The sequence below is a fragment of the Polypterus senegalus genome, chromosome 12 (assembly GCF_016835505.1).
Source record: "Polypterus senegalus isolate Bchr_013 chromosome 12, ASM1683550v1, whole genome shotgun sequence".
In the NCBI taxonomy this organism is placed as follows: domain Eukaryota; kingdom Metazoa; phylum Chordata; class Cladistia; order Polypteriformes; family Polypteridae; genus Polypterus; species Polypterus senegalus.
In genome coordinates, this window is record NC_053165.1 from 14,817,970 (window position 1) to 14,832,965 (window position 14,996).

Sequence of the window (14,996 nt, forward strand, 5' to 3'; positions counted from 1 at the left end):
CTCTTGTGTTGTTATTTACACCTAAAATCAAGATGTCTGCAGTCGAGTAAGAGATGGGTGTTCATCACTCTCCTAGGATTGTGCAATTCCTGACTTATTTAGAGAATACTTTGCAGAAGTGACCAGTCTGCTGCCCAAGTATTTGGCATTTAGATGTCACCTCTATCCAAGGCAATTCACAAGATCAGGATCGACTACAACTGTTTATAATAAGTATTTGAGTTCAACCTCAGGCAGATCAAGTCACTTGCTCAGTGTCCTGCAGTCAACCAGAAACCAGAGTTTGGAGATTTAGTCACTTCATCACACTGCTTAATGCTGTACTGTATTTCTAATGGTGATGATTTAAAGATGGGCTGCAATCCAAATGCAAATTGTCTGCCCGTATGGGATTTATACACTTGTCCCAGGTTTGTGTGGCTTTTTCCTAAATCATCTGGTATCCAACCAAATACCATGGTGGGCATGTTTGGTTAAGTTGGGCCTTTCCTAAGTGAATGCGCCCTGTGATGGAGTATCTATCTATCTATCTATCTATCTATCTATCTATCTATCCTGCCTACTATTCCACACATTAATATCTATCTATATCCTAATACTATCACACATTAATTTCTATCTATCAGTCTAATCCTGCCTACTATACCACACATTAATATCTACAGTGGCGTGAAAAACTATTTGCCCCCTTCCTAATTTCTTATTCTTTTGCATGTTTGTCACACAAAATGTTTCTGATCATCAAACACATTTAACCATTAGTCAAATATAACACAAGTAAACACAAAATGCAATTTTTAAATGATGGTTTTATTATTTAGGGAGAAAAAATCCAAACCTACATGGCCCTGTGTGAAAAAGTAATTGCCCCCTGAACCTAATAACTGGTTGGGCCACCCTTAGCAGCAATAACTGCAATCAAGCGTTTGCGATAACTTGCAATGAGTCTTTACAGCGCTCTGGAGGAATTTTGGCCCACTCATCTTTGCAGAATTGTTGTAATTCAGCTTTATTTGAGGGTTTTCTAGCATGAACCGCCTTTTTAAGGTCATGCCATAGCATCTCAATTGGATTCAGGTCAGGACTTTGACTAGGCCACTCCAAAGTCTTCATTTTGTTTTTCTTCAGCCATTCAGAGGTGGATTTGCTGGTGTGTTTTGGGTCATTGTCCTGTTGCAGCACCCAAGATCGCTTCAGCTTGAGTTGACGAACAGATGGCGGACATTCTCCTTCAGGATTTTTGGTAGACAGTAGAATTCATGGTTCCATCTATCACAGCAAGCCTTCCAGGTCCTGAAGCAGCAAAACAACCCCAGACCATCACACTACCACCACCATATTTTACTGTTGGTATGATGTTCTTTTTCTGAAATGCTGTGTTCCTTTTACGCCAGATGTAATGGGACATTTGCCTTCCAAAAGTTCAACTTTTGTCTCATCAGTCCACAAGGTATTTTCCCAAAAGTCTTGGCAATCATTGAGATGTTTCTTAGCAAAATTGAGATGAGCCCTAATGTTCTTTTTGCTTAACAGTGGTTTGCGTTTTGGAAATCTGCCATGCAGGCCGTTTTTGCCCAGTCTCTTTCTTATGGTGGAGTCGTGAACACTGACCTTAATTGAGGCAAGTGAGGCCTGCAGTTCTTTAGACGTTGTCCTGGGGTCTTTGTGACCTCTCGGATGAGTTGTCTCTGCTCTTGGGGTAATTTTGGTCGGCCGGCCACTCCTGGGAAGGTTCACCACTGTTCCATGTTTTTGCCATTTGTGGATAATGGCTCTCACTGTGGTTCGCTGGAGTCCCAAAGCTTTAGAAATGGCTTTATAACCTTTACCAGACTGATAGATCTCAATTACTTCTGTTCTCATTTGTTCCTGAATTTCTTTGGATCTTGGCATGATGTCTAGCTTTTGAGGTGCTTTTGGTCTACTTCTCTGTGTCAGGCAGCTCCTATTTAAGTGATTTCTTGATTGAAACAGGTGTGGCAGTAATCAGGCCTGGGGGTGGCTACGGAAATTGAACTCAGGTGTGATACACCACAGTTAGGGGGCAATTACTTTTTCACACAGGGCCATGTAGGTTTGGATTTTTTTCTCCCTAAATAATAAAAACCATCATTTAAAAACTGCATTTTGTGTTTACTTGTGTTATATTTGACTAATGGTTAAATGTGTTTGATGATCAGAAACATTTTGTGTGACAAACATGCAAAAGAATAAGAAATCAGGAAGGGGGCAAATAGTTTTTCACACCACTGTATCTATCTATCTATCTAATCCTGCCTACTATTCCACACATTAATATCTATCTATCTATCTATCTATCTATCTAATATACTATACCACACATAGATATCTATCTATCTATCTATCTAATCCTGCCTACTATTCCACACATTAATATCTATCTATCTATCTAATCCTGCCTACTATACCGCACATTAATATCTATCTACAGTATCCATCTATCTATTCATTCCTGCCTACTATACTAAAATTAAACTCCATCTATTGCGATAGATGTGATGGGTGGACTGGTGTCTGAATGGGATGAATATGGTGCCTTATGTGGCCAGGAAGCCATTATGGAAGAACAGCACAGATGGATGTTCCCCCTGGCCATGGTGGTTCTTATTTCGTTTCCCAGTCAGAGAAACAATATAATGAATGGACTGGGGAGAGTGCTTGAGGAGAACAGTTCATACCCCAGTATAACAGGTGCCATTGTTCCTCTCGTGTAGTTCCAGTTTGGACACCTGTAGGGTTGGGTTGCATGGTACTTGTAATTTGGGATGGCAGCCATGTTGGAGTTTTTGGGTGTTGCCAGAGAGTGCTGACGAGAGAGGCCTCCATTGTTTCCCTGAAGAATACAGTAAGCGTAAAATGGGTGTACTAACAGCTGAGACGTTTCATGCAGTGGAGAGGCAGAGAGACGTGATAACGACAATAGGTGCTCTTTGCATTTAACAGTACGGTCACACATATTTGAAAATAAAGAACAATTAAATACAAAACTGTAAAACAGATCAATACAAATTGACCTCCAGCGCAGCACTCTAGCAAGAATAACATTTTATTATATAGAAATCTCAACCATTCTGCTCTGCGTTTGGCTGTTAAGCGCAGATCCACACCATGTCAGTCATTCTTGGGCACCTGAGTGCTGCTCTGCTCTCTTCTTTCTATTGTAAAATGCCCTGTGATGGAGAGTACTTACCATGAAGATAAAAATATAATTAAGATAAAAATGTAATAATAACAATAAATGTGGAGCCCTAGGTCAGTTGAACCAAAGGACTGGCCTGCATGATGTGACCCACCCTTTCATGCTGTTTCACGCTCTGCAGGCCTCCATGCCACATCAACACTGAGGATATCTAATGAATGTTTCTTTCTCCTCATATTGTTCCACTGTGATAATGATGCGTCGTTATGAAGACTTGCAAGTGTGTAGATGTCACTGTTTTAATTCAATGTGAACATTTTTTGGTTTGCAGTGCTGCTGCTTTTTTCCCAATGTAACTGGGCAGACCAGGCAGTGGAAGCTCTAAGCGTATCCAATTGTATCTCAAATGGAATATTTTTATATTTAGAGACGGCACTAACACCACAATTACATGTAACAGTCACACGGATTTCTCTTGTGGAAAGGACGTTCATTCATTTATTCATTTACTACACAAACTGTAGCTGGGATGCCAGTCCATTACAGGACCTCAAAGAGCAGGGGTTAAGATTTCATTTCATAATACATAAATGAATCAATTTTAATTGTGTTGTAGTACTGGGATCCAAAAGACCAAAAAAAAAAAGGATTTTAAACTCTACAAACTGTAGCATGGATTCAATTCCACTCACGTGTGGTTCTATTTTCTGCAGCCACTTCCATATCCTCAGTGTCTGCAGAGCGGGTGACGCATCTCCGCTGATGCGTCTAACTTTCCTTTATCCCATAAGCTCCTGGGCCAAAAGAAAGTGACAGCTGAGACCAACTAAAGTGGGCTTGCCTGCTATTTAAGGACCCCTGTGCTGCATCCTCGACTGACTCTACAACCAGCACGCTGAGGCCACTTTCTCTGGAATTCCTCACAAGGGCCAGGCTCACCCATGAAAGCAGCTTTCACTTTCATCCCAAACTGACATTGTCCAGTTCTTTGCTTTCCTTCTTACACCCTGCTATTCAAATTGTCTGTTCTTCAGTATTTTCAGTCCAATGCCTGTCAGGCTTTTCACAGTTAAATATGGGGATGCAGCATCTGAAGGATGGCACCATTTTTAGAGCACAGTGTCCCTGTCACCACACTGGGGTATTGAGACCCCCATTCAGACCACAGGGTAAGCACCCCCTGCTGGCCTCACCTACATCTCTTTAAGCAGAAGCCCAAGCTTTCCCTGGTTGGTCTCCCATCCAAAGTACTGGCCGGGCCTGAACATGCTTAGCTTCAGATGGCTGACCTGTTCTGAAGTGCAGGTGGGACGGCTGCTGTGGTTATAAAGCACACTGAGTAAGCCACAAAACATGGAGGTGATCGTAACGTCACCAATAAAACAGGAAAACAAAAACGAAAATAGCCCAAAAGAAAATGTTAAGTCTTCAGCTAAGACACCAGTAATGAAGTAGCGCCCCTACTTGTACCCGGCACTAACCCTGAACTTCAGGAGAAGGTTACAAGATGGATGCATGTCGTATGTGGATTAACCTTCCTACCTGTGCCACAGTCTCTAATTCACCATGTGTGCAGCATGTTCTTTATATTAAAACTAGTTGTAAAAAGCCTGGGCTCCTAGAAACCATGGATTCTGGCACTTCAATCAATCAACTGGTAGTTGAGTCATGGCAACTGGACTTCGTTCTTGTTAGGTGGATATGTTTCACTGCTCATCCAAGCTCGCCTCACTTGTGTATTAGTGGCTAAGTGAGTTTTTAGTGTTGTCAAAGTCTAGTAATACTGTTGTCATACACTCCACCAAGCCCTTGGTAGACACCATTTATGTAACTCAACTGCAGACTCCAAGGAAGACCTTGGCCATGACCAACCACGACCATGGCTGAAGTCTACTAATACCGTTTGCATGCCATTTATGGGCACACGCTCCGTAAATCCCATGTTATGTACACAGAGGGACGCCAACTCTGTGTCTGAAAGTGTGCGCTCTGGTGAACCGAGGAAGACTAGGATGGTCAAAGTCTAGTAATACTGTTGGTATGCACTCCGCCAATCCCTTGGTATGTACTCAGAAGGACACCCTCCGAGGAAGACTATGGCCATGACCAACCACGACCGTGAATTCATCCATCCATTCATTTTCCAACCCACTGAATCCGAACACAGGGGTCTGCTGGAGCCAATTCCAGCCAACACAGGGCACAAGGCAGGAACCAATCCTGGGCAGGGTGCCAACCCACCGCAGGGCACACACAAACAAACCAAGCACACACTAGGGTCAATTTAGAATTGCCAATCCTCCTAACCTGCATGTCTTTGGAAGGAAACCGGAGCACCCAGAGGAAACCCAAGCAGACATGGGGAGAACATGCAAACTCCACGCAGGGAGGACCCGGGAAGCGAACCCAGGTCTCCTAACTGCGAGGCAGCAGCGCTACCACTGCGCCACCGTGCCGCCCACGACTGTGAATGAAATCTAGTAATGCTCTTTGCATGCCATTTATGGAACCTAAGGGGCACATGCTCTGTAAATCCCATGTTACATACACAGAGGGACGGCAACTATGTGCCTGAAAGTGTGCGCTCTGGCAAACCGAGGAAGACTAGGATGGTCAAAGTCTAGTAATACTGTTGGTATGCACTCCATCAATCCCATGGTATGTACTCAGAACGACACCATTTATGTAACTCAACTGCAGACTCCGAGGAAGACCATGGCCACGACCAACCACGACGAATGGCTGAAGTCCAATAATGCTGTTTGTATGCCATTAATGGAACCTAAGGGGCACACGCTCCGTAAATCCCATGTTACATACACAGAGGGACGGCAACTATGTGCCTGAAAGTGTGCGCTCTGGCAAACCGAGGAAGACTAGGATGGTCAAAGTCTAGTAATACTGTTGGTATACACTCCGCCAGTCCCATGGTATGTACTCAGAAGAACACCCTCCGAGGAAGTCCATGGCCATGACCAACCATGACCGTGGCTGAGTCTAGTAATACCGTTTGCACGCCATTTATGGAAGTTAAGGGGCACATGCTCCATGCACCATATGGTATGTACAGAGATGGACGTCATTTATATAACTAAAGGGACACCGAGGGGGATGAGATTGTCTAAGTCTAATAATGGTCACAGAGGGGTCCCATCCCGATGTCCCCCTGGCCTAGGGCTCTAAATGGGCTTCAATCAGCACTGGTTGTTTGGAGTTTGCATGTTCTCCCTCTGGTGGTGTCTGTCCCACAGGTTCCCTCATTTGATTTCCACATCCCCCAAAGACAGATATGTTAAGTTAATTGTGATTCCAAATGGCCGTGTCTGAGGGTGTGTGTGTGAGTGTGAGCGGAACTGAGGCCCAATTCTGACATGTTTCTTGTTTCTTGCACCCATTGCAGCTGGCACCCTATGACCTCGAGTTCTGCTGATTTCAAAGTGTTCTGTTATACAATGCTGCAAAGAAAGACCCCCAAAGCCCTGGACAACTCCATCACCTCCCGTTGTCTAATAATATAAATCGTTCAAGCTAGGGATGCAGCAGACGATTCCAGAACTGCTTGCTTGACTGCTAAAACGAGTTGCAGAGAGTGGGCCTACTGTGCATTTGTTATCTTGGAGGATAACTGCTACGTTACTCCCAAAACTTTGAAGCCAAGTGCTTCATTAATCTATTTGAAGTGGGGGCTCATCCTGCCGAGTGAGAAAATAAGAATGACTGGCACAGAGACAGGTCACACCAGCTGCACACACCGGTCAGGAGTTCAGGCTTTAAAGCTGGGAAACTCGGCACAAAGAAGGCAGAAAGAAAAACAAGTGGGGGACACCCGCACCATGTCAATCAGGAATGGTAAGAGTGACCATTTGGGACAACTTTCACCCGTCGGCCAGCCGATATGCAGCTGGGTTAACATACTGGGCGGTGTGGCCCTGTCTAAACAAAATAGAAAAGTCGCCACCCTTGTGCCATACACACACACACTTCCGATAATTGACATTGTAAGTGGTAACAATGAACAATGTCCCGTGTTATTATAAGAAACCTTTGTCCAGCCTCACACAGCAATAACTGCATTTTTAACTTTTTATTAATCCAACAGAGTTTAATTAACACCCTCAGGGGCCGATCTACCAACAGGGCATTCTGGATATGTGATGGCGAGGGGCTTTTTCAGCAATCCACTCCCCCATCCCACACTTGATGAAACGATCGAGTGTCCTCGTACCAAAATGACCAAGTGGGGCAACCCTCACTCGATTGAATGATTGGGGGTCCGAGCACCAAAATAATCAAACAATAAACGACCGAGTGTTCGTGCGTGGCATTGTTACAAATATGATCACCTCTCTGCTAAGGTCACCCAGGGGTCTGTGGGAGTTTTAATCCAGTCTTGGACATGCTGTATGTGTTAGGGGGGCTGCTGCCTCACAGCACAGCTTGAATAGCCAGCCCCGGCACTGCCTGCTGCTTTGAGTTTGCATGTTCTCTCAGTACATGTGAGGGGTTCTTATCCATTTATTCCAAATCTCAGTGATATGTCTGTTAAATTAGGGAGTCTAAAATGGCCGGGTATAAGTGAGTGTGTGTGTGTGAAAAATGTAGCAAATGGGTAGAACCCCATGGCACCAGGAATCCATCCTGGGACCCAGGTTGTCTTGGACGGTTTTCATAATGGCTCCTTATCTAGGGGGTCTTCCCTCCTTGCCCCTGTGCATGCTGTGACAGGCTCTTCCAGCATCCCCAGGACCCTGCTTGGGTTATGTGGGATTGGAAAATGGATGGATGGATGATTATGATGCATCCCTGATAGATAGATAGATAGATAGATAGATAGATAGATAGATAGATAGATAGATAGATAGATAGATAGATTTGATAGATAGATAGATAGATAGATAGATAGATAGATAGATAGATAGATAGATAGATAGATAGACTTTAATATTAGTATAGTAGGCAGGATTTGATAGATAGATAGATAGATAGATAGATAGATAGATAGATAGATAGATAGATAGATAGGATAATCTCTAACGAGTCCTCAGTAGATTTCTACTGAATCTGCGATATTCTCTTCTCTTTCATGCACAGATACCTAAACACGTCTCTTTATTCCTCTTTTACGTCTTCAGTGGGTTTCTTCCGTTGCCTCCAACTTGCCTTTTTTTAGACAGACAGACAGCTTTCTATAATGGCCTATCATGAGTTTTTTAAGCTTTTAATTGATCAATATTCCAATATTAGTGTCCACTACAGACTTTACAATTACAAATAACCACCCTTTATTATTACCACCCATATTTTTAAAACATTTTTCAAAAGTGGAGCAGCGGAGTAAGAGACTTGGCCCACATCTGAGTGATTTTCTCTAATAATAAACTAAGTTGTCAGCAAAGCCTGAAACACAATAGACTGGGAGCTGCCACCAGTTCTATTTCTGCTAACCGCACTTTCAGTTGTACAGAAACCCCGGTAAACACTGCAGCGGAGGAATGTGCACATATAAGCAAAGCACACCAAGAAGGGCTGCTTTTAAAATAGATACACAAGTGGCTTCTTTGATGCTGATGGGAAAGTTTATGCCTCACAGCCAACTGTAAACTAAGTGCTGCCTACTTTTAAAAATCACAACAATGTAGCTAAATTCTGAAAAAGAAAATGTCTTAATTAAATGAGATCTGAATGTAGTGTTATTCTAATATGAGACTTTAAGCAATCCAAAAGAAGGAATCATCTGAAAACATCCCAAACAGACCCCAGATAAGAGTCAAATACAAGTGAAGTTCCTCTGTTCTGATGAAAGCTTACGCAAACATGGAGTAAAAAAAAATGAAAAAACATTTGGAAATCTCAGTGAGCCTTCAGATTAAGTACAATGATCCTCGGTATGGTACAGTAGTTAAAATAGTTAAAAAGAAATATCAGTTTAGAGAAAAAAAAAATAGTGGCTAAGCATGTTAACCAATAATTTCCTTTGACTAGTCCTTACTAAAAATTAAAAAAAAAAAAAACAAAGAAAACAGAACAAAGCAAGATATAATAACAAAACTCAGCAGTGGATTATTAAAAAAAAAACCAAAAAAACCAGCCGTACTGAAGATGCATCATTTGTTCCAAAATACCTGTCTCCTTTCATTCTCCTGCAGCTTAACTAATTTAGAGCCGTGAAAATCTGATGCGTACCATCATGGGGGCATATTATGGCAGGAGCAAGTAGGTGTCTGGATGTGTATGTTTGTGCGTTCATACATTCTATACAGTGTATACACACACACACATATATATATATATATATACACAGTATACACACAAGTATAAAATATATCTTTAGAAATGTTTGTGAACGTTTGCGTATGTGTATGTTGTCAACCATATATGATTAGTAGGCATTCAAAAGGGTTCTGTATTGTCAAATATCCCACCCCAAGTCAACAGGGGGCACAGTCTTCCACTAATCTGGTATATATTTCAGAGGAGTTTTGGTTTGCTAAAATATAATTTTATTTATTGAGCTTCTGTAAACAGACAAATTTCCCCCAGATACAAATAAAGTTCTATCTATCATATAGTGACTTTTCTACCCATCCATCAATCTAATAACTACCATCCTCTTCCATCTTGGCAGATGTGCCCCTCCCTCTGCTGTTATCCCAATTCCAAGCTTCTCTGACTGAGGAGCAAATCCCAGGAGTTGCCACTCAAATCTGGTGGAACCTGAAGTAAAGCAGCAGAATGCAGCTGCTGCCTCCCAGTGGACTGGGGGAAATAGAGCTCCTTTTGAAGCCGATGGAGTTTGTGCGTTCTTGCAAATATATATATATATATATATATATATACACATACACAGATATACACTTACCTAAAGGATTATTAGGAGCACCATACTAATCCGGTGTTTGACCCCCTTTCGCCTTCAGAACTGCCTTCATTCTACGTGGCATTGATTCAACAAGGTGCTCAAAGCATTCTTTAGAAATGTTGGCCCATATTAATAGGATAGCATCTTGCAGTTGATGGAGATTTGTGGGATGCACATCCAGGGCACGAAGCTCCCGTTCCACCACATCCCAAAGATGCTCTATTGGGTTGAGATCTGGTGACTGTGGGGGCCATTTTAGTACAGTGAACTCATTGTCATGTTCAAGAAACCAATTTGAAATGATTCGAGCTTTGTGACATGGTGCATTATACTGCTGGAAGTAGCCATCAGAGGATGGGTACATGGTGGTCATGAAGGGATGGACGTGATCAGAAACAATGCTCAGGTAGCCCGTGGCATTTAAACGATGCCCAGTTGGTACTAAGGGGCCTAAAGTGTGCCAAGAAAACATCACCCACACCATTACACCACCACCACCACCAGCCTGCACAGTGGTAACAAGGCATGATGGATCCATGTTCTCATTCTGTTTACGCCAAATTCTGACTCAAGACAGAAATCGAGACTCATCAGACCCGGCAACATTTTTCCAGTCTTCAGCTGTCCAGTTTTGGTGAGCTCGTGCAAATTGTAGCCTCTTTTTCCTATTTGTAGTGGAGATGAGTGGTACCCGGTGGGGTCTTCTGCTGTTGTAGCCCATCCGCCTCAAGGTTGTGCGTGTTGTGGCTTCACAAATGCTTTGCTGCATACCTCGGTTGTAACGAGTGGTTATTTCAGTCAAAGTTGCTCTTCTGTCAGCTTGAATCAGTCGGCCCATTCATTCTCCTCTGACCTCTAGCATCAACAAGGCATTTTCGCCACAGGACTGCCGCATACTGGATGTTTTTCTCTTTTCACACCATTCTTTGTAAACCCTAGAAATGGTTGTGCGTGAAAATCCCAGTAACTGAGCAGATTGTGAAATACTCAGACCGCCCGTCTGGCACCAACAACCATGCCACGCTCCAAATTGCTTAAATCACCTTTCTTTGCCATTCTGACATTCAGTTTGGAGTTCAGGAGATTGTCTTGACCAGGACCACACCACTAAATGCATTGAGGCAACTGCCATGTGATTGGTTGATTAGATAATTGCATTAATGAGAAATTGAACAGGTGTTCCTAATAATCCTTTAGGTGAGTGTATATACACACACACACACACACACACACATATATACATATACACGCACATACATATACATACATGCATATATATATATATATATATTATATATATTATATATATATATACACATACATACACAGATATATATATACACACACACACACATACAAAGTATATATACATATACATGCACATACATATACATACATGCAGATATATATACACATACACACACATATACTGTATATATAATTGTGGTGTGTCCTTTATATTAAGTTAAAGGCTGCATAAATATGTAAGAACAATAGGATGCAGTAGAGATGCCCTTCGGTGAAACGTTTCACTGCGCTGTAACCCAAATCCGGCAGAGCTCAACTGTCACCTGCCCTGCACACTTCAAACCAGGTCATGAAATGACTTCATAGCGCAGAGCTTGAATTCAATCGTTAAGAAGCTACCGACGTGACACAGAGATTCAGTGACAGCTTCAAGGTGAATGTAGGCGCACATCAAAGCCTCCCGAAGACACGAGCGAACAATAGCGTGCAGGTATCATTTTCTGGAGCCCACTAAAAGGGGTCCAAATTTTTGTCGCATGACTAAGCGTTTCGCTAACCCAAACAAATCGGACCCTAAAAGAGAAATGTGACGTCACTTTTAACTAGTCACACAACATGTCCGTTTCACTTTCTTATTAGATCCATGTGGCACCGATGATATTTATAAAATTGATTCATAATGGAATTTGAAACCCTATAATTACCAGAGTTCAAGGGTCTCATCTTTAAGTAAGTAATAAAAAGGGAATGCCGGCTTAACCAGAAAGCTGAGAATAAACAAGAACTGTTACGAGACACGGGGTGAGGGGCTGCAAGTAACAAGCGACACACACACACACATACAAGTCCTCCAACAGAGGGGGCCCCTCGGATGTTCCTCCTGGTTGTCATTACTGCTTTTTCATATTGGAGCAATTTAATTCTGCGGGAGAGCGGTGACGTGGTGCATGTTGGGCAGACGTGCGCCATAAAGGATTTCATGATGCTCTCTGTGCATGTGACGTTAAATTTGAACGTTGACTTTAAAGTACCTGAGAATACTCAGTTAAATGCTAAACACACATACTGAAGGAGATCCTGCTACAAAAAAGTTAAACAAAAAACCCGATCATGCCGGAGCTCACAGTGCCCTGGGAAGAGCGTATATGGAGAAAGCAAACGAGATGACACCCGCAAAGTACCAGGTACTGGGGGCGAAGTGCCACTCTGTGAGCCCTTGGAGGTGGGCTGTAGAGGGGTCTACAGGACGGTTACTCTGCAAAGTCTTCAATCAACTGGGCATTACAGGAGAGGCAAGGAGGAGGGCCATTAAATCTGTCAGTGAAGCAGCAGATAAAGCCACCAGGTGAGAGGGCTGATCTGTGAGTGGCCGCTACTGGAATGCAAGTCGGCTCCTGATCAACCCCCCGCTGGGTCACCTGAGTGAGGGTGTCTGATGTTGAAAGACCACCCGAAACACCCCATGACCCCAAGAAACATCACTGAAGATGCGTCTCAGGACATCTAGAAGATGTATCTTACACAAACTATCTTCTCTAAATAATAATATTGTGTGCCCCTTATATGAATCTCAGACGAAATGATATATAAGATAGATATATACACTGCATTTGTCTTTCCAACAAATGGCACATTGCAAACATTGTAAGTAATAAAATACATTGCATGTGTCATTCCAACAGATGTCGCATCAGAGACATTAACACTGTTTGCAATTGCAATGCATTTTATTACTAACAATGTTTGCAATGTGCCATCTGTTGGAATGAGAAATTCAATGCGTGTTTCTGTCATAAGCCATTTGGAATTCATAAAAGCAGTGTTATTGTTTGTGACGTGCCATCTATCAGAATGACAAATGCAATGCATTTTATTACTAAGGATGTTTGTCGGAATGTTTAGTTGGAATGATAAAATGCATGTCTTTGTTATATGACATTTGGTATGGAATTCGTAAAAACAGTGTTAATGTTTGCCATACACCATCTGTTGGAATGACAAATGCAGTGCATTTTAATATTACAAATGTTTTTGATGTGCAGTTTGTTAGAATGAGAAATACAATGCATGCCTCTGTTATAAGCCATTTGGAATTTATAAAAGCAGTGTTAATGTTTGTGACATGCCATCTATCAGAATGACAAATGCAATGCATTTTATTACTAAAAATGTTTGTTGGAATGATAAAATGCATGTCTTTGCATGACGTTTGGTATGGAATTTGTAAAAGCAGTGTTGATGTTTGTGATGTGCCATCTATTGGAAAGACAAATGCAATGCATTTTAATATTATAAATGTTTGTGATGTGCCATCTGTTGGAATTACAAATACAATGCATGTCTCTGCTATATGACATTGAGTACGGGATTTGTAAAAGCAGTGTTAATGTTTGTGATGAACCGTCTGTTGAAATGACAAATGCAATACATTTTATTACTAAAATGTTTGTGATGCACCATCTGTTGGAATAACAGAGGCACAGCAACCAGACAGAAACACAGACACTTTTATTAAGATGGATAGTATTTTCTATTCAAGAACTTGTAATTTTGCTAGTTTGTAGAACATAATATTTTAGGTTTACCTGAATGATGACAACATTAGGTCAGCACAAATGCCGGCTCCTTTTACATTTACTTATTTGGCCGATGCCTTTATCCAGGATGACTAATTGGTTACACCTCTTTTTTCAATTGGAGAGCAGGCAGGTCATGTCACACGGTGTCAGAAGTGGGATTTGAACCCACAACCTCAGGGTTTGAAGTCCAAAGCCTTAACCACACTGCCTGTACTTTTCTGAGTTTGCATCCCCTAACTCAGTGTCCCCCATGTTGTATTTGTTCAGACCCTGCAAGTCTCATCTGGATCAAGAGAGTTCAGAACAGGTTGGATGGATCGATCACCTCTTCACTTCTAACAGAATGAGTATCCTGCACTGCTATCATAAAAACAGTTACATTTCAAAAATAAATGCAGATATAAGCCAACTTCTTCTTCTTTGTCTTCGATTAGCTGCTCCCATTAGGGGTCACCACAGCAGATCACCTCTTTCCATACAACATGAATATAAGACAACAGAAACCTAAACTGAACATTTAAGACAGTAAGGCAGCATCACATCACCCCTTATTGGGGTCCTAAGTAATAAGGCCTGCAGAATGTAAGTATGCACTAAGATTTAATGACGACAACAGTCTGCTGGGCAGATGTGGACTTAGCTTTGAGGGTCCATTTGCCAATAAACCCTTCAAGGTCTGCCCCCTGTTGCTCTTGTGAAACGCTGTCACTTTCAAGAGACACCGAGAAAGGAGGAATGTCAGGAAATCGGCTCCTTTTAAAAACGCAAGAGTTTAAAAAAGAAATAGCCAGGGCTGATGCGTTTCAAAGGAAAACCCATCTTGTGATGGCCAGTAAATTATAAGAAACGAGCCACAGATCAGAGGGGGCTCGGGGAGGAAATCTGGTTCCAATATGCCGCTTCCTGTGAAAGCAGGAAATAGCCTTCAATCTGTAAGTCGAACAAAGAGCTTGTGTGAGCCATGGCTGTGGGCTGTGACTTTGGAGGGCTCCCTGGAGTCTTGCCGGCTTCTCTTAATTCAATTAGGTTAGTTGGGGGTCCTGGGAGGTAGTCTCTCTCTTCTCCTGTATTCAATTAGAGGAATATTAGGCTGATGTGAAGAAGAGAACACCAGTTTAACTCTCTGAGAAATGAGGGACACAAAGCTTCT

At 42.2% G+C, this 14,996-nt stretch overlaps 1 protein-coding gene across 5 annotated transcripts in view; it reads right to left on the reverse strand.

Annotated features, from left to right (window-relative positions):
* The window catches only part of uba7 (ubiquitin-like modifier activating enzyme 7), a 289,490-nt gene that overhangs the window by 127,048 nt on the left and 147,446 nt on the right, over nucleotides 1–14,996 (reverse strand). Inside the window, exon 24 of one of the 5 annotated variants that reach the window (XM_039771001.1) lies at nucleotides 14,849–14,910. The exons of the other annotated variants lie outside the window; for them this stretch is intronic. Coding sequence (XP_039626935.1) covers nucleotides 14,869–14,910 — 42 coding nt within the window. The 3' untranslated portion in view covers nucleotides 14,849–14,868. Of the gene's footprint in view, nucleotides 1–14,848; nucleotides 14,911–14,996 lie in introns of those variants that run through there. 5 annotated transcript variants of the gene reach the window in all.